The sequence below is a fragment of the Balaenoptera ricei genome, chromosome X, assembly GCF_028023285.1.
Source record: "Balaenoptera ricei isolate mBalRic1 chromosome X, mBalRic1.hap2, whole genome shotgun sequence".
In the NCBI taxonomy this organism is placed as follows: Eukaryota; Metazoa; Chordata; class Mammalia; order Artiodactyla; family Balaenopteridae; genus Balaenoptera; species Balaenoptera ricei.
This window is the reverse complement of record NC_082660.1, coordinates 97,525,721-97,548,488: the sequence shown is the minus strand read 5'-3', so window position 1 is coordinate 97,548,488 and position 22,768 is coordinate 97,525,721. Positions and strand designations below refer to the sequence as shown.

At 39.8% G+C, this 22,768-nt stretch overlaps 1 protein-coding gene and 1 pseudogene across 7 annotated transcripts in view; both read right to left on the bottom strand.

The window, feature by feature from the left end:
• Positions 1 to 682: 682 nt before the first annotated feature.
• Positions 683 to 22,768, bottom strand: part of MID2 (midline 2) — a 95,491-nt gene continuing 73,405 nt past the window's right edge. For 5 of the 7 annotated variants that reach the window (XM_059909998.1, XM_059909994.1, XM_059909996.1 and 2 more), the window contains 7 exons: positions 22,319 to 22,426; positions 20,783 to 20,931; positions 11,940 to 12,067; positions 10,604 to 10,837; positions 3,616 to 3,777; positions 1,960 to 2,167; positions 683 to 1,592 (listed from right to left, as the gene is read on the bottom strand). In XM_059909998.1, coding sequence (XP_059765981.1) covers positions 1,190 to 1,592; positions 1,960 to 2,167; positions 3,616 to 3,777; positions 10,604 to 10,837; positions 11,940 to 12,067; positions 20,783 to 20,931; positions 22,319 to 22,426 — 1,392 coding nt within the window. In that variant the 3' untranslated portion in view covers positions 683 to 1,189. The remainder of the gene's footprint in view (positions 1,593 to 1,959; positions 2,168 to 3,615; positions 3,778 to 10,603; positions 10,838 to 11,939; positions 12,068 to 20,782; positions 20,932 to 22,318; positions 22,427 to 22,768) is intronic. The other 2 variants (XM_059909997.1, XM_059910000.1) reach the window with 1 other exon arrangement.
• LOC132357872 (cytochrome c-like) lies at positions 15,367 to 19,945 on the bottom strand (annotated as a pseudogene).

Here is a 22,768-nt window from a genome sequence, read left to right as displayed (position 1 = left end):
AATAGTGTAAACAAGATTTCGGGAAGAATGATTATTTAACCTGTTTAAGAAAACGAACTATTCTCAGGCATTCTTAAGCACTTCAGAAGTGTTTTATCTGAAAATACAAGTACATTTATATGCAAATAGTTGTTGCATCTACAACACTCCATTCTTACTGAGTAAGTAAATAAAGAAGGTTCCTAAAGAACCTCCATTATGCAACTCTTTTTTTTAAGCCTAATTCTAGTAACTGTATGTACTTGAGAGTAAGAAAACTGTATTTCTTTGAAATATTCTGTGACAGAATTTTTAAGAATTCGGACAAACCTCCTCCATTAGGTAGCATCTACCTGGATCAATTTTCTATCCAGCAATAGCATCTCTTGTGCAATCTTGTCTCCCTGTCTCTCCTAATCCAACCTAGAGCTCTTCCCACCATCTATGTCATTATTGCATGTGCATGTGTGTGTGTGACAGGAGGGAGGAAGGGAGGGATGAATGGAGGGAGGGGAGAAATGTTGACTGATTCTGATGTTCCCTTTAGGGGACAAAAATGGATGGTATCATTTATTTTCCCTTCCAGTATATTTCTCACGCAAATGACTAAATTAAAAAGTTTATTATGTATATATAATTATAAAATGAATATATAATATATATTATTTATTCATTTTATATATATATTATATATACACAGACATGTTTTCTTTATAATAAATCCTTGATTGTAGGTTTTCTCATAAAAAGCTATATAGAATATGGGGTCATTTGACACTTCAAAATTCTCCTTGGCCTAATTGGCCAGTACTAGCAAGGCTGACACACCCTTGCTTTCCGGCTGGCTAGCCCCTTGTCCAGAGCATCTTTCTACATGATTTACCTAGAATGACCCTAATTCCTTCCCATATCATTTATACTCCTAAACCACGGGGAATTTTTAATTCTCCAATGACAAGAGAAGCATTCTTCAAATTTCTTCTCCAATGGCTTGAACCCAGACTACTCAGATAATTTGTTCTGAGAAACTCAATACATTAATTCAAATACAAGCTTTAATGCACAAAAATTAAATCTATAATATCTAGTTATTTTGGATGCTTCAAATGAACTTTATTTTTGTATCTTGTATATTGGACACTAACTTTAGGTTTAGGAGGGGAAGAACTGCTGAACTGGAGAGCCAGTGAATTACACGCTCTCTTGAAACTTAATGGCAAGCTTTCATCCCAGAAACGTAAGGGGATTCTTGAGGCCTGCAGTTGCATTCCTGCCGCTCGGGGTAATCAATAAAATCTGGGGCAGGCAAGCCAGACAGGATCATCAGGGATTTGTTCCAGATTGTGAATGTTGGACAAACTGGAAGAATGAAGGTCACATCAAAAGTATGAAGATGGAGAGAGTTAGCTGGGTCATAGAAAGACAGCATGTTGTTGTCATAATCCAGAAGGACACCCAGACGCTTCAACTGTGGTGGCACATCCACCAGCATTTCCTTGTTGTTATGTCTGACTACGAAGTTACTATTGCATCGAGAGAAGACCCATGAGGAGGCGTTCTTGCCAATCCATTCATTCTTGGGAGCTGATTTGTAGGCAATGCCAATTGCATACCTGTGAGACAGTAGAAAGGAGAGAGAAATAAACATTAATGATCTGAGTTATGCTAGACACCGTACAGGATATCTAAGAAATAGAATACATGTTTCTTCCTTAAATAGTTTACATTTAGACCCATAATACTGACAGCACTAGAGCTTTAAAAAAAGTTAGCAATTAGAGTGCTGTAATTTTCAACTCCTAGCTCAGTATATTTTCCCTAATTTTATTTTTTAAAAACTGGCAAATTTTTCTAGCAGTGGTTTCCATCACACGCCTTTTAACCTTGACTTACTGGTATTACGTTTGTGCTATAGAACTGAATCTCCCAGGAACCTAACAACAGGGGAGAGAGGAGAAAAGAAAGGTGGGATCCACTTACCATGTTGAGGAACCCATGACCACCTCCCAGTAGTGGCAGCCACTGTCAATGAATATATTTCCTGCTGCCCCATAGCATCCTGTGCCACTAAACCTCTCTGGGGTATGGCTCTTCTTCAGAGAGCTTTCATCCTTCTCCATCTGCAGTCCATCATTGGAGATCTTCAACTTCTTGTGAGTCATTTTGGGATCCAGTTTAAAGGGTTGGCCTGAAAAAAGTAGAACAAAGAAAATGCATGAGGAAGTATTTAAGAATTCTATCTTTGTCCTCCAGGACCCTCACTATCAGAGGAGCCTCAACATCATGATCGTTCTTGAGTCAGTAAAAGTTGACTGGTGTTTGGATTATATTAAGGAAGCAGGCCAGAAGCCACTGTTTTCAATAAAATAAAAATAAACTGTCCTCCCTTCACAGGCTATCAAGTTAAAAGGGGGCTCTCAGGGTCTCATGTTCTCAAATAAGTTTTGTACTTTGCTTTATTTCAGTGGGTGGTTTGGGCTTTGAGCAGATTTCAGGGGAAGGAGTATTTGAGGTGAGACAAAGTGAGGGAATAGACAAGATAACTGCTGCTTGGTGGCAGAACAAAAAAACCTGAGAATAACTCAACTACAGGACAAATTGTTTGCCCTCTAACTACTGGGATGTAAATAACATATAATTAGGTAACTTTGTTAGAGTGACTTTCGCATCATCAATAATTAGAAAAAATATTTGTTGTGCAGGGTCATTCACAACAAATTATTCCTTACAGTCATAGACAAAACCAGTTAGTTACTAGAAGCCAACAGCTGAGTATGGCAAGAGCTGTATAACACAAAACGCGTCTGGCAGACACCGTTGGCGAACGTAACACTCACCCCCTACTTTTTCTCTCTTACCCGCTTTTACTATAGAGATCAGAAAAGCTAAATACTCAAGCTCCTAGCCTCCCTCGCTGCTAGGGTTGACTAAGAAGATTGAAGCAGAAGTCAGAGAGGGTGGAGGAAACTTCTAGGAAAGTGTCTGCTTTCTTGATGAAAGGGACAGCCATCACGTGTACCAACACTTTCCCCCTTCTATTTTGAAAGGAAATATGACGTCTAGAGGTTGCAGTGGCCATGTTGTGACCATGTGGCAATAAGCCAACACACAAAAGGAGAAGGAGCCTGGGTCTCTTACGACATCACAGAACTGTTGCACCATCCCTGAACCGCCTAACCTTCGAGCTTCTTGCTACGCGAAAGAGAGAAAAAAACACTATTTGTTTAAGCTGCTAAAAAATACTATTTGTTAAGCTAAATTAGTTGGATTTTTCTGTCACTTTCAGTCAAAAGCATTCCTAGCAGGTATGGCTTCTCAGCAGGAGGATTTTACCAGATTATCACAAACAGTACTCTTTTACTCAATTGTCCCCAAAGCGTGGAGGCAGAGTGCAGAGAAAAACTCTTCACTAACATCCTCCCAGGCCACCAGCTGTTTTATGTGTATCTCTGTGTCCACATACCTCCCAAGGACACAAACAAACCCCCTGCCCAAAGCACAGACTCCAACAGTACAGCCCCTCTACCCGGTGCCACTGCCCCCTTACACTGCTGTGGGTGCCAGTGTCAGGCTAAGCGTACTTGCTGGCACGGAGGGCAAAACTGCTCTCTCCCTTTTGGAATCACCACAACGTACTGTTTGTTTTGAGTCGGGTAGGCTCACTGTTCCGGCTGCCTGCTTGGTTTATGGCTTTAACAATGAAGATGTAGCGTGTCCCACTCTGAAGTCCATGGACTGTGTAATGGTTCTGTTTGATGTTGGGCACAATCATCCAGCTATCCACGGAATTATACAGGCCTGTAACGTGGGGAAAGCAAGGATGTTAAGGTAATAGAGGTAGGATGATGAGAAGCACACTGAAAATTCATCAAAAGCTCCCCCAAAAGTGAATTTCATTTTGCTTTCTTTTGAGCCGTGGAAGACATAGTGAGATGAACCTCCTCTGCTTCTTTTCTCCCACGGAGCTAAGCTTATGCCAGGCTCCTTGCTTCTGGTAACTGAACGTAACCACTAGTGAAAGTTAGGTTACTCCAATTTGCTGCCAAATAATACAGGAAAACTTCTATACAAAGTCACAGAATCATCTCTTTTATGGAGTCTCTAGGTCTTTACCCCAAAGGTCCAGTCCTCTGAGATCTGAGTCTGACCTCGAATGGGTGGAGCAGAGCACAGTAACATGGAACCTCAGAGCCAAAAGGACAACTAGGCACTATATTTCCCTCATTTTACAGATAGGAAACTAAGATAGAGAGAAGAAAAGTGACTTGCCCAAGGCCACAGATAGCTGGCAATGGTGCTGAGAGGAGAACTCTGGTCTCTTTAATCCTAGTCCAGGGTTCTCTCCACTACATCACAATTCACGGAGCAAACAGTAATGTTCCTTAGTCTCTGCAAGGTATCGAAGCTTTCAGGGCTTATGATTCAACTCTCCCACACCATCCTCACCCTTACTTCCAATCTTGGTGGGCTCCAAGGTGTCATAGGGAAGCCAAGGAGATGACATGACAGTCAAAGCAGAATATCATCTCCTCACTTGACACTGCCCAGTTTTACCCCTTCCTGGTTCTGATTCCAATACTCATTTGAGGTTGGGTGGTCCAGGAACACATTGTTGTCTGGAATCTCCTTCCCTCCCAAGTAGGGAAAGGGATCAGAGATCTAGGTTTCTGCTTTTGAAACTCTTTAGACCATAAACATTGACTTAAACAGAGAAAATGTACATAATTAAAAACATGTATTTGGCTAACTTTTAGTAAAAGAGGGATCGACATTCTAGTCTGTGAATTTAGACTTATCTCTTCTGTTATCTGCTTTTCAGTCAGGTTACCACTTTTTAACCATAATTCTACCAGAAGATAGAAAAGAAAGGGCAGGGAAAATGAGTGGTGAATTTAGTCATTTCTATGCAGCTCTAGCAAAGGATTTAGTGAGGTTAAAAATTGGAAATAATAATAAGTGATTTGAAAGAGATATGATCAGAAGGGTTTTATAATTAATTTGGGGAGCGGTAGAAGAAGTCTAAATAAAAACTAGAAAAAGAAGCATAATGGGGTGCAAACAGATATGCTATAGAAAGAAGAATAATTGGTGGCGATGTTCAGTGATTTTCATGAAAAGACACAAGGATAAGGGCCAGGAAAAATGTTTGAGGGCTTGGTAGCCTATGTATCAATGCACAGTATGAATCATAAACTGCACATTAAATTTTAATACTAAGAGGGAAATATATGATCTTCCAGATATACTGCTAACAATACAAAACCAAAACAAACTTCACAATGAAGTACTATGCAGCTATAAAAAAGGTGGAAGATCTCTATGAACTGATAATGGAGTGATTTCCAAGATATACTGTTAATTTAAAAAAGAAAATTGCAAAAGAGTTTATGTAGTATGCTACCTTTTTTTTTGCGAGAAAGAAAGGCAAATAAGAAAACATACATATATTTGCTTAGATTTACAAAACAATAATAACAACAAGAAGGAAAAACCAGAAAACAATGAAGCTGGTTGCCTACAGGGGATGGAGGTGGGGGAAGAAAATGAAAAGGATACAGGAGAGAATGCCACTTCTCTGAGTACACCTTTTTTTGTATAGTTTTCCCTTTTGGAAACATTGTTGTTTTAAAAATTCAAAAAATGTAAATGCTGTCAATATGAATGGGAAGAGTGGGGTCTAAACCTGAAGGCAAACCGAAACAAATGAAGCCTCCTGCATTTCAAATGTAAACAATCACAGCAAAGGGCAAGAGGAGAACTGTAAACAAATCCTCACTATTGTTTGTGTTTGCAGTGGGATGGACAACGCCATTCTGAAACTATTTCAGATATGTCATTGAGCAAATGAGTACCCGTGTTGATGTTGTTGGGAACCAGGCTTCTCATTGTGGAAGTAGGAACATACAAATATGAAATGGGGGAAGGTAAGAAAGAACCTGCAGGATGGACTGGAATTGGAAATATTGGTATAAACTCATGATTTCTAAAATATGTATGTGTATGTGCATACATATTGCACATATGTTAAGTATGTGTGTACGTATATTATGTGTGAATATGTATATGTACATGGGTGTATGTGTGTACTTCTAGTACCCAGGTTTTGGTCTGTAATAACATTCTCCTACTAAAAGGGACCAGGGTTCCTCGGAAAAATGGCTGACTTCAGGGCTGGGGCAGGATATGGTCAAAATGAGCGTACAACCTTTTGTTATGCTGAAAAGTAAGGAAGCACTGGAGAAAATGATGGAAGACTATAAGGACCCAGGAGTCAGCTTAAAAGGCTCCCACTGGCTAAATTTGGGCAATCTGAGCACCAAAATAAATAAGGGCAGTAAAGAATTATAAACCATTGAAAAAAGAGAATTCATAAGTCCATACTGAGAAGTAAAAAAAATAAATAAACAAATGAAGGATGAGACTTTTGCTTACAGTAGAATGCAGAGTGGCAACTTGTAAACATGGAAGGGGATGCTCAGTTGGAAAATCATTATTTTGCCATCATCAGAGTAAAGATTGGATCAGGTGAGAATTATTGATTGATGCTAAAACAGGGATGGGGGTGGGATGGGTTTGATGAGGAAGCAGGATATTTTCATGGTCTTAAAGTATCATGGCACAGATTGCTTATTAGTTGCAAAAGGAAAAATAGTAACTATGCAAAGAAGAAATCAGGCAACACCTTTGATCAAGTGATCAAAATTAGCATCACCAATGAAGGGCAAGTACACATCGTGTGTCTCCAGATGTGATGTCCTAAGGAGAACACGTCTCTTATGTAGCCTTCCAGCCGTAAATGTGTAATCTGAATGTAATCGTGAGGAAACATCAGACAAACTCAAAATAAGGAACAGCATAATAAACAAATCAAAGGGTACTTTAAAAAGTATCAATGCCATTAAAGACAAAGAAAGGCTGAGAAAATGTTCCAGATTAAAGGATGCTAGAAATATGACAATTAAGTCCAATACCTGATCCTAGACTATATAGGACAACATTGGGTCCTTAATATGTCATAAAGTATATTATTGGGTCAACCGTCAAGATTAGAATATCAATGGTGGATTAGTTAAAAGTACTGCATCAACGTCATACCTCTTAAAGTTGATAACCGCACTGTGGATACATAAGAGAATTTCTTTATTCTTAGGAAACACACACTGAAGGATTTAGGGGTGAAAGGCCATGATGTATGCCAATTACTCTCGAATGGTTCAGAAAAAATGGACAGAAACAGAGAATGTTAGCAAATGATAAAGGAAATGGGATAAAATATTAACAATAGGTGAATCTGGGTAAAGAGTATATGGGCATTCTTTGTGCTGGCCTTGCAACTTTTCTGTAATTTTGAAATCATTTCTAAAATTTAAAAAGGTAAATATATGATCCTCTGGGTATCACTGAGACTTAATGAGATGGGATTTATCATTGAATTATGGTAATGGAAGTATCAACCTTGTTCAAAATGGAAAGACCACAATATGGAAATCCATGAACCTGAGTGTAAATGTGTGTGGAGAGCATTTGCATGAGAATGAAAATGAGGGGAAATAGAAGTTACATCTCTGTGGCAGTATGTTACAGACTGCCTGGCCAGGGAGAGGTTATAGCCAGTGCTTTCATAATGCAAAACGCAAAGCTGAAACAGAGGAAAGATATACAGTAATGGGGAAGACCATTATCCAAACATCTGTTGGAATTCTCATTCAGCTAACAGCATCATCTGAAACATTACTGGCTTGTGACAATTTCAAATCTCACATAAAGTGGGGAGAAAGTTTGAAATAAAGGGGGAAAGTTGAAAAAATAAGGAGAAGTACTTCTCCAGACAAAATTCTAACCAGCAAGGAAGAAATTTCTGGTTAAAGAAAATGTGGGGGCTTCCCTGGTGGCGCAGCGGTTGCGAATCTGCCTGCTAATGCAGGGGACACGGGTTCGAGCCCTGGTCTGGGAAGATCCCACATGCCGCGGAGCAACTGGGCCCGTGAGCCACAACTACTGAGCCTGAGCGTCTGGAGCCTGTGCTCTGCAACAAGAGAGGCCGCGATACTGAGAGGCCTGCGCACCGCGATGAAGAGTGGCCCCCGCTTGCCGCAACTAGAGAAAGCCCTAGCACAGAAATGAAGACCCAACATAACAATCAATCAATCAATAAATAAATCTTTAAAAAAAAAAAAAAAAAGAAAATGTGGAGTTTGACTATTTTAAGATTCTTCATGTAAGTGGTATCATGTAGTATTTGTCCTTCTGTGTCTGGTTTATTTCACTTAGCATAATGCCCTCCAGGTTCATCCATGTTACTGCATGTGGCAGGATTTCCTTCTTTTTAAAGGCTTAATAATATTCCATTTTATGTATATACCACATTTTCTTTATCCATTCACCTGTTGCTGGACAACTTTTTGTATGTCAATTATACCTCAATAAAGTGGTTTTAAAAAAGAGAAAATATAGGAAAACCTCAAGGGAAAGTAGCTCTCACAACCAGGGTTCAGTCAACAGTGGCAGGCCAGACCGGCATGTAGGACTGGAATCTTCATGAATATTTTTTCCTAGTAAAATAGTTTCAACTTATCTGCCCATTGCTATCCAAAATTTTGCTTCAGGGCTCTGCCTTTGTTCCTGTCCTATTCTACTTTTCTATCAATGGTCGAAGGAGGAAGACATAGAAGGCACGCTGGAAGGGAAAGTAAATATATTGAGAGGCAGAAACTACATACAAAAGAATTTTGGTAGGCTGGAATGAGGAATCAGAACTAATCAGATAAAATGTCATAGGAATAAATTCAAGATGTTGTATTTCAGTTTAGATATTCAATTGTATAGGAATAGGATTTGGAATGCCTGGGGATTTCAGCTGACTATATGCTCAGTCAACACAATAGTCAACATGGCTGCTGGAAAAAAGGTACAGGACAAGGGGGCATCAGCTAACACACAAGAGCAATAATACAGCTATCCTCAGCGGACTAGGACTAATTGGTAGCTGGTTTAATTCAAGGAGCATTAAACTTGAAGTCTGACAGGCTTGGGTTCAAATAATGACTCCATCAGTTTGTAGCTCTGTGACCTTGGACAACTCATTTAACTTGAGCCTCAGTTTCTACGTCTATAAAATAGAATTAATATCATCTATTTCATAAGGCTAAGGAAGAAGTCATGAGGACCAAATGACATAACATATATGGGAGTGTTTGTAAATGGAAAAGCATAATACGTATCCAAATTGTTATTATTATTCACTAGGAGGAAGTCTTAGGCCTTTTATAAGGAAGCACTGACAATTATTTATAGCTGCACGACAACTGAATGGGCTGTTTTGCTAGAATTCAGCTACCCATCACTGGAAATGTTTGAGCAGAGACAGGACAAACACCTGCAGGGTTTCTGGTAGAAGGGAAGATTTGACAAGATGACGTCTGAGGTCCCTTCCAATTGTAAGATGCTATGGTCCTCTCACTATTAAGAATTATCCTCTAAGCTTTTCTTTACAAAGGACTATGTACCCTTGAAAACAGAGGTGACAGCCTTTTGATCTTTGTCACTTCTTGGACTTATTCTCAACTCCCAGGAGACCACTGCTCTCCCCATATCAGGAAAGAGAAGCACCGTTACTGGCTTTAAGACTTTCCCGAGCAGGAGAGACAACTGCAAACAAGTATGTTGGGGAGGCCTTAGCGTTTTGCGACTTCACAACCTGAAGAAACACCCAGGAAAGCAGCTACCAGGGCCAAGCGGCTTAGGATGGAGCTGCACGAGGCAAGTGTTTTTTAGAGTTTGAGCCCAAATGTCCTCTCACCTCCCCATCCCACCACGTGGCCCTAAATTGTCACAAGACGGGAAAAGGAAGCCTATCGGGACGGTTTCGTTGGAAAAACTCCTCTCATGCGGGTCTGTGAAGTCAGACACAGAAGCACAAACACAAGGTAAAAAGAAAATACTAATTTGCAGCTATGCAACCTTAGGGTGCAAATCAGTTCCCATCTTGAATCCACTTTGAATTCTGCTTTCATTTCCATTTTCCCCAGCACATTGAGGGGAACTTGCAGCTCTAGTTAAGATCCTACTGCCTTGTCTTGCTCCAATTCATCAGAAGGTGAAACCATAACATGTAAGCTAAATGACTTTGCTTTGCGAACGTCTTTCATTTGATGGCCCACTGATGGGCCATTTTATATTTGGTGTAATTCTTGGAGGAAAGGGAGAAGGGGTAGAGGGAAGAGTGACAGAGGCAGGAGGCTGTCACTTCACTTATTCACTGATACAAATAGGTGTGGTAAAGGAAGTGGTAGTCTTTGAATGTAATGTATTTTACCATGATAATGAAGTGGAAGAAGAGTCAAGGAGAGAGATGTTCACACACATAGGATCGGCAATGATGGTGGCTTAGCTACTCAGGAATGAATTCTGAGCTGTGTTCTGATTTGGGAGAGTGGAGTGACATGGATTAACTGAGGAAAAGCTAAGGATTACATAACAAATGGGAGTGGCCCCAGTGACTGTCCAGCAAGCAAATACACAACTTGCTTGTCACCCATCAGTAAGGTCTTTGCAATGCCCTGGGGGAGCTTGCACTGTCTACTACGAAACACTAAACAACCTAACATGTCTTACAAACACTTGCCTCGTGGCGCCCCGGCCAATCTTGAGCAGCTTACTGCTTCCTTACATTTCCTTATCTCTGGCCACAGGCCCCAACTACACCATGACTTACTGATGAAGTTAGCCTGGCCAGTGAATATGGTGTACTGAAGCTCATAGGAGCTGATGCTGAACTCATCATCCGAGATCCAGTGGACTGTAATGGTGTCATGGGAAGCAGTACAGAGTTCCTCTCGGATAGATGGTGGGTTTGGGGCTGTAAGGAAAGGTGGAAAAGAAGGTAAGGAAAGCATACTCTCTGTTCTGGAATTTTACAATCGTTATTCTTGCTGCCCAACCCAACATCTCGTGGAAAGGAGGTTTTCTTAATAAGAAGCTTTAGATTGCATGTACCATACAACCTGAATCCAAGGTGCTGAGACCTCAAGTTCCCCCAAACCACTTTTGCTTCAATGGTAAAGGTATTTTAGGCAAAGATCTAAGCCTAAGTTGCTGAGATGATTGATTGCCCATCGTCTACTCTGCCTGCACTAACACATATGTAGATATTAGAGCAAAGTGGTCACATGTTTCCTTATTACATGACCTTCGACCTATTTCTTTTTTTCAAAGTAAGTTGTATTATATATTTTTGGCAGTATTAATAGGGGTTAATTGTGCAAATTAATATGAGTTCCCTCATCTGTAAAATGGGGATGATAATTACCTCACAGATTCGTTGTAAGAATCATGATATAAAATTAATACATAGTGTCTGGTATAAAGTAGAGGTTCAACAAATGACAGCTATTTTAACATAGTGACAAAGATAACTGCAAACACAAAGTTATTGTGTGTGTATATTTTTCTCATGGAATGATCATTCAACAATCCTGAAGGTAGTCAGTGTTTTTAACAGACTGGTTGTCTCCCTCCTCTTCTAAAATTCTCTGCAACTCAGATATTTTTCTTCCTAATCTGCTAATTCCTAAATTTCCTTAAAATCATTTGGGTGGTACCTATACCCATGTGAGACATTCTCTAATATTCTTTAATCACCACCCGAGTTCTACCCCTTATAACAAGTGACGTTATATTACTGACAGGCTCATAAGGAGAAAACCATCAGCAACTTCTTGTTTTTTACCTTTAAGTAAGGACTGTATGCATACCCATTCTGTCCCCGGAGTCATTGACAACTCATTTCTCTTTTCTGTTACATGAACTAAAATATATTCTATCTAAAGAGATACATGTATCATCTTAAAGATTATAAAAGCATTTTCATGATCAATATTGCCCTTTACAGATTATTTTAAAGTAAAAGCACACCAAAAGAAAAGGACTAGAATGGAAAGGAAAGCACAGTATTTTCACACCTGTTAAATAATCCAGCCCCTCCAGCAGTTTCTTTTCTCTGGAAAAATCTAAAGCAAAGTTTTCAAAGGCATCATTAAAATTGATGTCTGGAATCAGAACTTGAGAAGATGCAGTTGCCATAGCGACCCTGGAAGAGAGAAAAGTACATCAATATACATCAAAATAGGTTTGCAACCTTTATCCAATGTTTGATTTCTGGTTAAACAAGGTGAAAATAAATGACTGCTAGGGCTTGATTCATTTAGTGAAAAATATCATATCTGTGCTTTTCCAATGGAAACCACTTAAATTTTAATCATCAGGAACCAATTAAGGGTTATACCATATTTATTCACATATGTTCACCCCTCAAACACACTCCCCCATCCTGTCTTAATTAGGAGAAGTAAATACAGGATTCTTTCCCCTCTGCATCATTTTCCATCTGGCAGGCAGCATCAAAACTAGACCTCTGAAGGCTTGGTAAGAGCAGTTTGAGAGAATTTTTTCTCCCCCTCTGTTTTTTTAATGCTAATCAACAAGCCAGCATGCTGGGGCTTGGTTAAAACCTTCCCCTAAATCCTGTACTTTGTTTGACCTTTTATAACATTTCCATTTAACTAATTCTAAGAGTCTCAAGAGCAGGATCCATCTTCCATGGTCCCTAACACAGTGTTGGACACATAATGAATAAACAATTGTTGAATGAATAACTGAATGACTAACAACAACACAAACGCTAACCTTATTGAGCATTTAGTATATGTAAGACACCATGCATGTACTCTACATAAAGTTACTCCTTACTATCGCCCTGCGTAGCAAAGGTTATTTCCATTTTGTAAATGAGACATAGAAAGGTTAAGGAACTTGCTCAAGGTCACACAAAGATCAGAAAAAAATATATAACTGAACCTATGTTCATTGGATTCTAAACTTTATACCCTTAACCATGTAGACAGTTCCTTTAAAAAAAAAAAAAGGTATATTTTTACATACTTCAGCAATTCTAAACCATTGTTCCACATCAGATTTATCTCTGAGCTTTGATCAAAATATACATGTTTAGGTCCTGTGCCAGACCTGAATCAGAGCCAATGAAGATCCTTGAGCATGCAAATAACAGGATGGAAAGAAACATTAACTTGGCAACAATATGCATGTTAAAGTGGAGAGAAGAGGCATTGAATGCAGGAAGACCAGAGAGGAAACTTGTATGGTGAACTAGTTGTAAGGGGATGAGGAGTTAAACAAATACATATCCTTATGCATGGATACCCTGTTACACATCTACCTACAATAGCTTTTGGCTGTTTCTGGAAATTGAGAGGTTTCAGGAATAAAATTCAGGTCAGGATAAACAAATGAAAGACTAATACAATGAGAGCCACTGAAGCTTTTGAGGCAGAGGAGTGATGTGCTCAAATTTATGTTTCAAGAACAATACTCCAGGGCTTCCCTGGTAGCGCAGTGGTTAAGAATCCGCCTGCCAATGCAGGGGACACGGGTTCGAGCCCTGGTCCAGGAAGATCCCACACGCCTCAGAGCAACTAAGCCCGTGAGCCACAACTACTGAGCCCGTGTGCCACGACTACGGAAGCCCACGCACCTAGAGCCCATGCTCCACAACAAAAGAAGCCACCGCAATGAGAAGCCCGCGCGCCACAACTAAGAGTAGACCCCGCTCTCTGCAACTATAGAAAGCCTGCGCGCAGCAATGAAGACCCAACGCAGCCAAAAAAAAATAATAAATTAAAAATATTTTAAAAAATAAATTAAAAAAAAATAAGAACAATACTCCAGCTGCAGTGGATGGACTGGAAGGGGTCAAAACTAGAGGCAGATCAGATTTTAAGGTGTCTGGGAATGAGCAGAAAGTAAAGTGGTGACAGGAGAAGCGTAGACAAATAAAACAGAAAGTTAATTCATAACACATGAAAATAGCCAACAAATATATTAAAAAGCCCAGCTACATGTAAAATCAAAGAAATGTAAATTAAAATGAGACAGCATTTATGATTATAAATAAAGACATCATAGGAGCTTTTTATGTCTATATTAAATAATGCCTACATGTTTTTATTAGGACTGAAAATGATTCAAATTTTGGAGGCCAAATTTAGCATTACATATCAAAATAGCTTAAAATGTAAATATTCTTTGACATCACAGTTCTACTTCATAAAATTTTTTTGATCTGTGATTTTGATTTTAATTCTTAAGCCTTATGATCACATAATGTACAAAATTTGTGCTGATGGTATATCTCCTCTATTTTAATCCTTCTAATGAGTTGGCAAAAGCACCATTACCAATCACACATATACAGTAGTTCTGCAGTTGTATGTGTTTTTGGATAGCTGTTTAAAAGACAATCCTGAACCATAACTTGGTCTGACTTAGTGAAGAATTCACAAGCAAAATTTGCTACTGTATCTTGTCATGCTGAATTTTAAAAACATCCGACCTTATAGATTATCTATATAAATGTGAGAAGTATTAAATACTCTTTATTTGGCATTATACCTAAACCAGACTAAAATGCCTGTCATTAAGTAAAAGGCAACATTTTAGATACAGAGAATTTTGATTAAATTGGCATAGTTAAGACCAAAAAGAGAAAGCGGACATTGCCAGCTTATCGTTAGTCCTGGCCTTAACAGGCTAATGAACACAGCCTGAAGCACAGGTGAGTCTTACTCTGTTCAATGAGACAGTGAAGGGATCTTCTCAGTAGTTAAATATATTAATACCACCAGTTATATAAATCTAAATGTAAACACAGTCTCCTATAGGTTTTGAGATGGCATTCACCACCTCGGTGCAAAGTTGAACATTATTTAATCAAGTCCAATCATATCTTTTTTTAAATAAATTTATTTATTTATTTTTGCGTTGGGTCTTCGTTGCTGCATGAGGGCTTTCTCTCTAGTTGCGGTGAGCGGGGGCTACTCTTCATTGCAGTGCGCGGGCTTCTCATTGTGGTGGCTTCCCTTGTTGCGGAGCACAGGCTCTAGGCACGTGGGCTTCAGTAGTTGTGGCTCACGGGCTCTACAGCGCAGGCTCAGTAGTTGTGGTGCACGGGCTTAGTTGCTCCGCGGCATGTGGGATCTTCCCAGACCAGGGATCAAACCCTTGTCCCCTGCATTGGCAGGTGGATTCTTAACCACTGTGCCACCAGGGAAGTCCCCCAATCATATCTATAGAAGGGGAAAATAGTGATGGCACTTGCTGAACTGGAATTACTATCAAAATTCATAAAGCTGATCATACTCATTTATCCACAAGCCAATCTTATTTAAGTCATGACTGTCCAACAGAAATGTCCTATCAGCCATTCATGATCTGAATTCTGGTGTATGAGATCAATTTAAATATGGTACACATAAAAAAGTCATGAGCTATTTCTGTTTTGTAGTAAATAAGGCAGTGGCCAAATATTACTCACTAGTAGCTTTTTTTGAGATAAGCTATCAAGTCTGTCCTTTCTGCCTTTTTCATACCAGCAAATATCATTTTTGTTCCAGGGATGTCCTTCCTGGGATTCTCCAAATACGCCATTCAATATCTCCTCTCCCCAGGTGATGCCTTTTGTTCTTGTTGACTTCTGTGTAAGAGAATCCAGGGACCTGACCTGTTTTTCACCCAAGTAGACGATGGAAATTTGGCCCAGTCTTGTGCTTGGCTCTCCATTCCACGGTATGGCACTGGGAACATTTCAGAACAAAATCTTCTTGCCCTTCTCAACATCAGCTATTTTAAAATATGTTTTTTCATCACACGCTACACAGAGGTTCCCACTTGCAAACCAGACGTCCCGTTCTCTAAGTACTTCATAAATTTTTTACTAAAGAAGTAACTAAGACATATGCAAAGATACAACTATAAGAGCACTCAACACACTGTATGTAACCTAGTTGTCTAACAATGGGGACTGAGCTAAGTAATGTGTCATACATCAAAAGATGAAACACTATAAGGTCACTGAAAATCAGGTTATAAAAAAATATCCAATGCCAGGGGAAAGTTCGTGATGTGTTATGTTTCAAACATAGGGTAAAATGCAGTACATACGACATGACCTTATGTTTGTGAGGTATATATATATATATATATATATATATATATATATATATATATATATATATATATATACACACACACACACACTCCCAAATGTTAACAGTGGCTGGAAGGTTAAGGATGAGATAAAAATGACATTGACATATATGTAAGTGTTTGTGTCTGTGTGTGTGTCTGTGTTTCTGTATTTAAGCAAAACACAACATTAGCTATCTCTCAAGGTTCTGATCTCTATTAGGGATAATATGTAATAAGTGCCATTTGTAAGGGGGAAGGAATAACTCTCCCAGTTAAAATTTCATTTTAACTGAAGTCTTGGTTCTTAATACATTACAATGAATAATTGTGGGGAAGAATTTCAGACCCTATGAGAGACCAGTGAGAAAGATATTTAGGTTGCATAGATGATTCTCAAGCCATACCACATAGTTAGCCATCTATTCTTCCTACCACATAGGCTATACATGAGCCCATGAAAAGAAGATTTAGATATAGAGAGTTGGGAATCATCGACAGCTAAATGGTAACCGAAGCCCTAGGTGCTACAAGTCTGCAACAGGGAGAATGTGTACTGAGAAAAGAGAATAGCTTAAGACAGAATCACAAAGAACGACAGCATAAAGGAATAGGTCAAGGAATAGTTGCTCACAAAGGCAAATGAAACCAGACAGGTAGGAAGAAAACCAGGAGTGTTCTCAAGCTAAGGGCAGAGAAATTTCAAGTAACAATGGTCAGTAGGGACAAATGCTACTGAGAGACCAAGTAAGATGAAACAGTAAGATAAAACAAAGGAATGTCTATTATAATTTAGCAACAAGGTATTCATTTGGTGACCTTGGAAAGAATACTTTCAATAGTGTGGTAGTGGCACAAGACATTTCAGAGACTTGAGAGTGAGTGGACATGATTACATACAGTGGTTTAAATACATGTTTTATCTCTGCTCTCATGAAATCCCACTGAAATGACAAAGAAAAAAAACCATAAACCCACAAAGAGGATGGAAAAAGAGATGCAAGTAAGATATTGTCAACAAATGTCTGGAAACTAGAAAGGGATGGATGAGTGGTAACCAATAACAGAGCAGAGAAAGCTGAATTGGGAAGCCAAAAACATGAAGCTGATTTATTGCCACAGACAGTTGAAAGCTTGCATGAGGAACAGCAAGACCACTAGACCCACCCAACCACAGACCACCCCTCTCTCATCCTGACGCCATACTAAAAGCAGTCTTAAAACCCTTTCCCTGCTTGGCTCCTAGAATAATGGCAGCCAGACTTGTACCCTTCATCCCCCTCCAGAAGCAGGAGATTGGTGGATTCCTTCCACGGGCAACTGACCCAAGAGAAAACACCTACAGACGGGCCCACTCAATAAAAATCTGGCATTCCGGACTTCCCTGGTGGTGCAGTGGTTGAGAATCCGCCTGCCAATGCAGGGGACACGGGTTCCATCTCTGGTCCGGGAAGATCCCACATGCCGCGGAGCAACTAAGCCCGTGTGCCACAACTACTGAGCCTGCGCTCTAGAGCCTGTGAGACACAACTACTGAGCCTGCGTGCCACAGTTACTGAAGCCGGCACGCCTAGAGCCCGTGCTCTGCAACAAGAGAAGCCACCGCAATGAGAAGCACGGGCACCGCAAGGAAGAGTAGCCCCCGCTCGCCTCAACTAGAGAAAGCCCACGCACAGCAACAAAGATCCAATGCAGCCAAAAATAAAAATAAATAAATTAAAAATCTAGCATTCCGCCTTATAATCCTATAGCAAAGTTCACCAAGCAACAAACTGTTCCCACCCCCTCAGATCTTCCAGTCACCTTTTAATCTTAAATTCAAACAGGCAGTGAAAAGCTCCCCAAACATTTAGGGAAAGACAGAAACTAACAGAGAAAAGGAACGTGGAGGAAACCAACACAATGCAGTTTAGAAGAAAACTTTTTTAGTGATCATTAATATCATCAGGAAGATAAATAGTTTGTATTCATAAAGCAAGGACAGAGTGCTAAAAAAGAAGCAAAGATCAAGAAAGAGCTCTTATAAATAAAAATATAAATACTTAAATTAAAATTGTAATAGAAGGATTGGATGAAAAATTAAGGAAACATCTTAGATCAAGAAGATAAAGTCATGGAAAGTAGGAGATAAAAGATGTCTTAAAATTAGAGGGAAAATCAAGGGTGTCCAAAATCTGGCTAATTAGAGTCCCAGAAAGAGAGAAGAGAGAAGGGGAGGAAGTCCTTAGCAAATAATAAAAGACTGTTTCCCAGAACTAAAAGTCAGTAGTCTTTAGATTGGAAAGACTCACTTAGTGCCCAAGAAAAATGAATAATAAAAGACCCACACCAAGGCACATCTTGGTGAAATTTCAGAAAAAAGTAGATTAAAGATAAGACCTTCAAAGCTTCAGATTTTAAAATATAGGTCACATTCAAAAGATCAGGAATCAAAATAGCAGTGGAAGTTAGGAGACAATAGAGCCATGCCTTCAAAATTATAAGGAAAATTTATTTCCAACCTCTCAAATTAGAAAATAAATTTAAAATATTATTTAAACAAAAAATTCTCAAAATTTTATTTACCTTGTACTCTTTCTTAGGAAGCTGTGGGAAAATTTGTTCCAGCAAAAATTAAGGGAATAAAATGGTACATGAAGGGGAAATCAGGTGGAACCCGATGGAGCCCCTAATCAAGAACACAGAGCTGTGAATCCAAGGAGACTAAGTTGGTTGGAGTTCACAGGGCAGAGTACTAGAGAGGAGAAAGCTGCACAGAGAGAATTCTGGGACCTTCAGAGGGTTTGCCTCTAGTATTCAATAAAATACTGATCAACACATGCATATAAGGAAACTGCCCAATGCTAGAGAAAGAGTCACCCAAAAAGATTAGAGGGAACAAACCCTAATGCTCACACAGGGCCAGGAATAGTGTATGTTCCCACCAGCCAGACCAGAAAATCTCATGATTCATGGGGGACTTGGTAGCGTACTCAGAAGGGTCTTGCCTCAGTAGTGGGGAAAAATTTCCCCTGGACTAAACACTGTTTTGATCACACCTAACAAATCTTAAAAGCAAGACCTGAAAGGAACAAGCTGTTTTCAAGTAACTTAACCGTGTCCCAGAACAAAGTTTAGGAATACTTATAGGAATACAAAAATATATAGTGCCCAATAAGATAAAATTCACAATGTCTGGCATCCAATAAAAAATAACCAGACATGCAAAGAAGCAAGAAAATAAAGCCCATAATAAGGAGAAAAAAGCAACTAGTTGAAACTGACCCAGATATTAGAATTAGACATTAAAGCAATTATTATAACTGTATTCCATATGTTCAAAAAGCTAGAGAACCCTGCTACCTTCCTGCTCATGCTCAGCAAATGACTTTGCCTCCTATTTTACAAAGAGAGGGGTAGATATGAAATGATAAGTTCCTCAATTTCTCATACCAAACTGCTGGGCATACTGACATCCACATCCATTACTTCTGTCTTCCTTCTGGTTAAATGGAAGAGATGTCCCTTCATTTGTGCTTTGGCCACATACTTTCTTTTTTCCACAGCTTCAGTTTTGCCCCATCTCTAGCTGACCTGCATCCACTTTTTTTTTTTTTAATTTATTTATTTTTGGCTGTGTTGGGTCTCCGTTGCTGCATGCGGGCTTTCTCTAGTTGTGGCGTGCAGGGACTACTCTTCGTTGCAGTGCGCGGGCTTCTCATTGCAGTGGCTTCTCTTGCTGTGGAGCACTGGCTCTAGGCACATGGGCTTCAGTAGCTGTGGCACAAAAGCTCAGTAGTTGTGGCACACGGGCTTAGTTGCTCCACAGCATGTGGGATCTTCCCGGGACTAGGGATCGAACCCTTGTCCCCTGCATTGGCAGGCAGATTCTTAATCACTGCACCATCAGGGAAGTCCGACCTACATCCACTTTTAAACTCACTCGCATCTCTCCTATCTAAAAAAATAATACCCACAACTTTCCTCTACCTCATAGTCATTCTAGCTACTGCCATATCTCTCTCCTTCTCTTCACAGCAAACTTCTTGAAAGAATTTTCATTTCTTCACCTCTAATTTACTCTTCTTAAACATTTGAAAGTTATTTATATTAACGTAATACTTGTACCTAATTAAATAGTCAAATGTTGCTAATAGTTGTACTGCAAGAAGTAGCAATCTCCTCTCATCCCCAATTTCTGCTCTCCAATAATAATAGTATTGAGCATTTACTTTGTGTTGGGCATTATTCTAAGCCTTTATAAGTACTAACTCATTTAACCCTCACAAAAACTTTATGAGATAGACACTATTATCATTCCCATTTTGCAAATGAGAGAATGAGAATGAAGCTCAGAGAGGTTATATGACTTCCCTAAGAGCAGCCAACTAGTTTAGGGTCAGAGGCAGGATTCAAATCTAGGGAGTCTAGTGCTATAGTCTAGACTTAAGAAGCACATGCACCTATCTATGTGGCCAGAAGTTTCTCTGCTCCTACACCATCACCAACATAGAAAGCTCCAGCCCTGAGTGGGCAGCAGAGAGCCATGGCATCACTAGGGCACATGGTTGGCTGTGCATTAGAACTGGTAGGCTACAGAGACAGAGAGAAGGGTGCCAGAAATCCACAGGGCAATCTACCACACTGAGGCTTAGTAACTAGCCAGCTGGCAAAATCTTCAGGTGGCAGCTGCTACATATTGATGCATGCCTGAACAGAATTAAGTGACGTTAAGCTGGCCCCTTTTCATAAGAGGAGGCATGCTGAAAGAACATAAGGAACTCACCTCTCAGCAATATTTTTTGCAGACTGGAGAAACCGTGCCTGGTCATTTTCTTTCAGGATATGCTCAGCTTGGTTGATGAGGACTGTTGAGCGTTCAAGACACTGGCGGCAATTAGCAACCTGCTGTGCCAACTTTCTCAGTTTCATAACCTTAAAGAATTAGCAAAAGAAAAATAAGATAACATACCTAGTGGTTAATTAAAAATGATAAAACAACATGAAGGAGATCTGCTGCAGTGATTCTAAAAATAAGACCTATTAACATCCCATGGTCCCTGGACTAAGCACTCACCTTGTCACCCTACCCACCATGTCTGTTTTGTCAACCCCTCCTACCACCTACGGCCCGCTTACTTACCCTGCAACACAGTCATATGCTCCAGGTTACCTACCTCCTCTTTTTATTGATCACATTAATTATTTTTATTATAAAAGCAATGCGTGGTCATTACAGAAAATTTAGAAAATAAAAAGTATAAAAAGAAACCCTACCACCCAGAGATCACCATTGTTGACACTTTTTTGTCACATACATGTTTAATAAAAAGCACCTCCTTTTTCTTTATGAGTATCTACATTTCTATGTATATATTCCTCTAAGCATCTTTAAGCATACCTATGTGTTCACAGATCTGTGTTCTCGGACACTTCAGTTCCTGTGTTAGTTGGAACCACCCAGCATGGCACAAAGTAATGGTTATCACTCCAGGCTCTCATAATTCCTCACACTGTACACACAGCATGAGCTCATAATCACTACACTGACCAGCAGAGCAGCAAGCGTAAAACCATAGAGCTGCAGAGAGGCTCACACCTGAGCTTCTTGACCGCGAGTCTTCAGTTCCCATGCTAAACGCCTGCAAGTCCTCTCTCTCTCCTTCATCTTTTATGTCTAATCAGTCGGTGATTCCCATCAGTTCCTTGCTAGCAATGCCTACTATGCTCTCCCCTTCCGTTTGTGCTACCACTTCCCTGGTTAGGCCGTCATCAACTCATGCCAAGAATCATTCCATAAGCCTCATAACATGCTTGCCTGACTTCAGTATCATCCCATTCTGATCTACCCTGCACACTTCTGCCGTATCTATCCGTCTTCTCCCTTCCTAAGAAACTAGAATGATTTCCTAATGCCTTTCAGATTAAGCCCAAAGTCCTTACAATGGCAGTCATGATCCTTCTGTAATTCTGGCCCACATTTCTACCATTACTTTTTTTTTCTTTTTGTATTGACTTATACCATACACACAGCAAAGCACCCAAATCTGAAGTGTACAACTCCATGATTTTTTGCACATACACACACCCATGTAACTACCAACCAGGTCATGATATAGAACGTTTCCAACACCCCAGAACTGCCATCATTTTGACTGAATTCATAGCACTAGGCCAAATATTGGTTCTTATTTGCCCATCTCCCTAAAACCTCATTTCTTCTTGCTTTCATGATCCAAGTTCAAACTGGAACCATCGGGATGAAGCTTGGACATTTGTAAAGTCAACTCGGCCTTGGCCTCACTGAACTGCTGTGCTTTACCTTTGTCTCTTTGATTTTGACAGCAATCATTTGCTTCCTCTGCTGGATGATCTCTACCAATTCGTCACATTCTTCCATAAGTTTTGCCTCATGCATAGCAGTATTCACCTGCCAAGAAAGTCCAGAGTGTTACACAGTGATTTCTGCCTTTGTCCCCTGCTGGCTCTCAAAGGTTCGGACTGATAGCTAAACATGCATAACTTCTTCCATACCTCCCTCATAAGATCCACTCCTAGAAGAAGGGTAGAGATGATGATATTAATGATGCAAGGGCATTGAAGCACCACAGATAGGAAGCTCTCCGGCCTCTGGTAGATCATGATGGTTAATGGAGGCTGGGCAGAAGGACAGATGAGATGGGGGCATATTATTCCCACTGTGAAATTCCCTTTACTCCAACACCCTGTCCTCTTACTGTTCTTTTGGAAAGAGGGTAAGGAGATTTAAGTA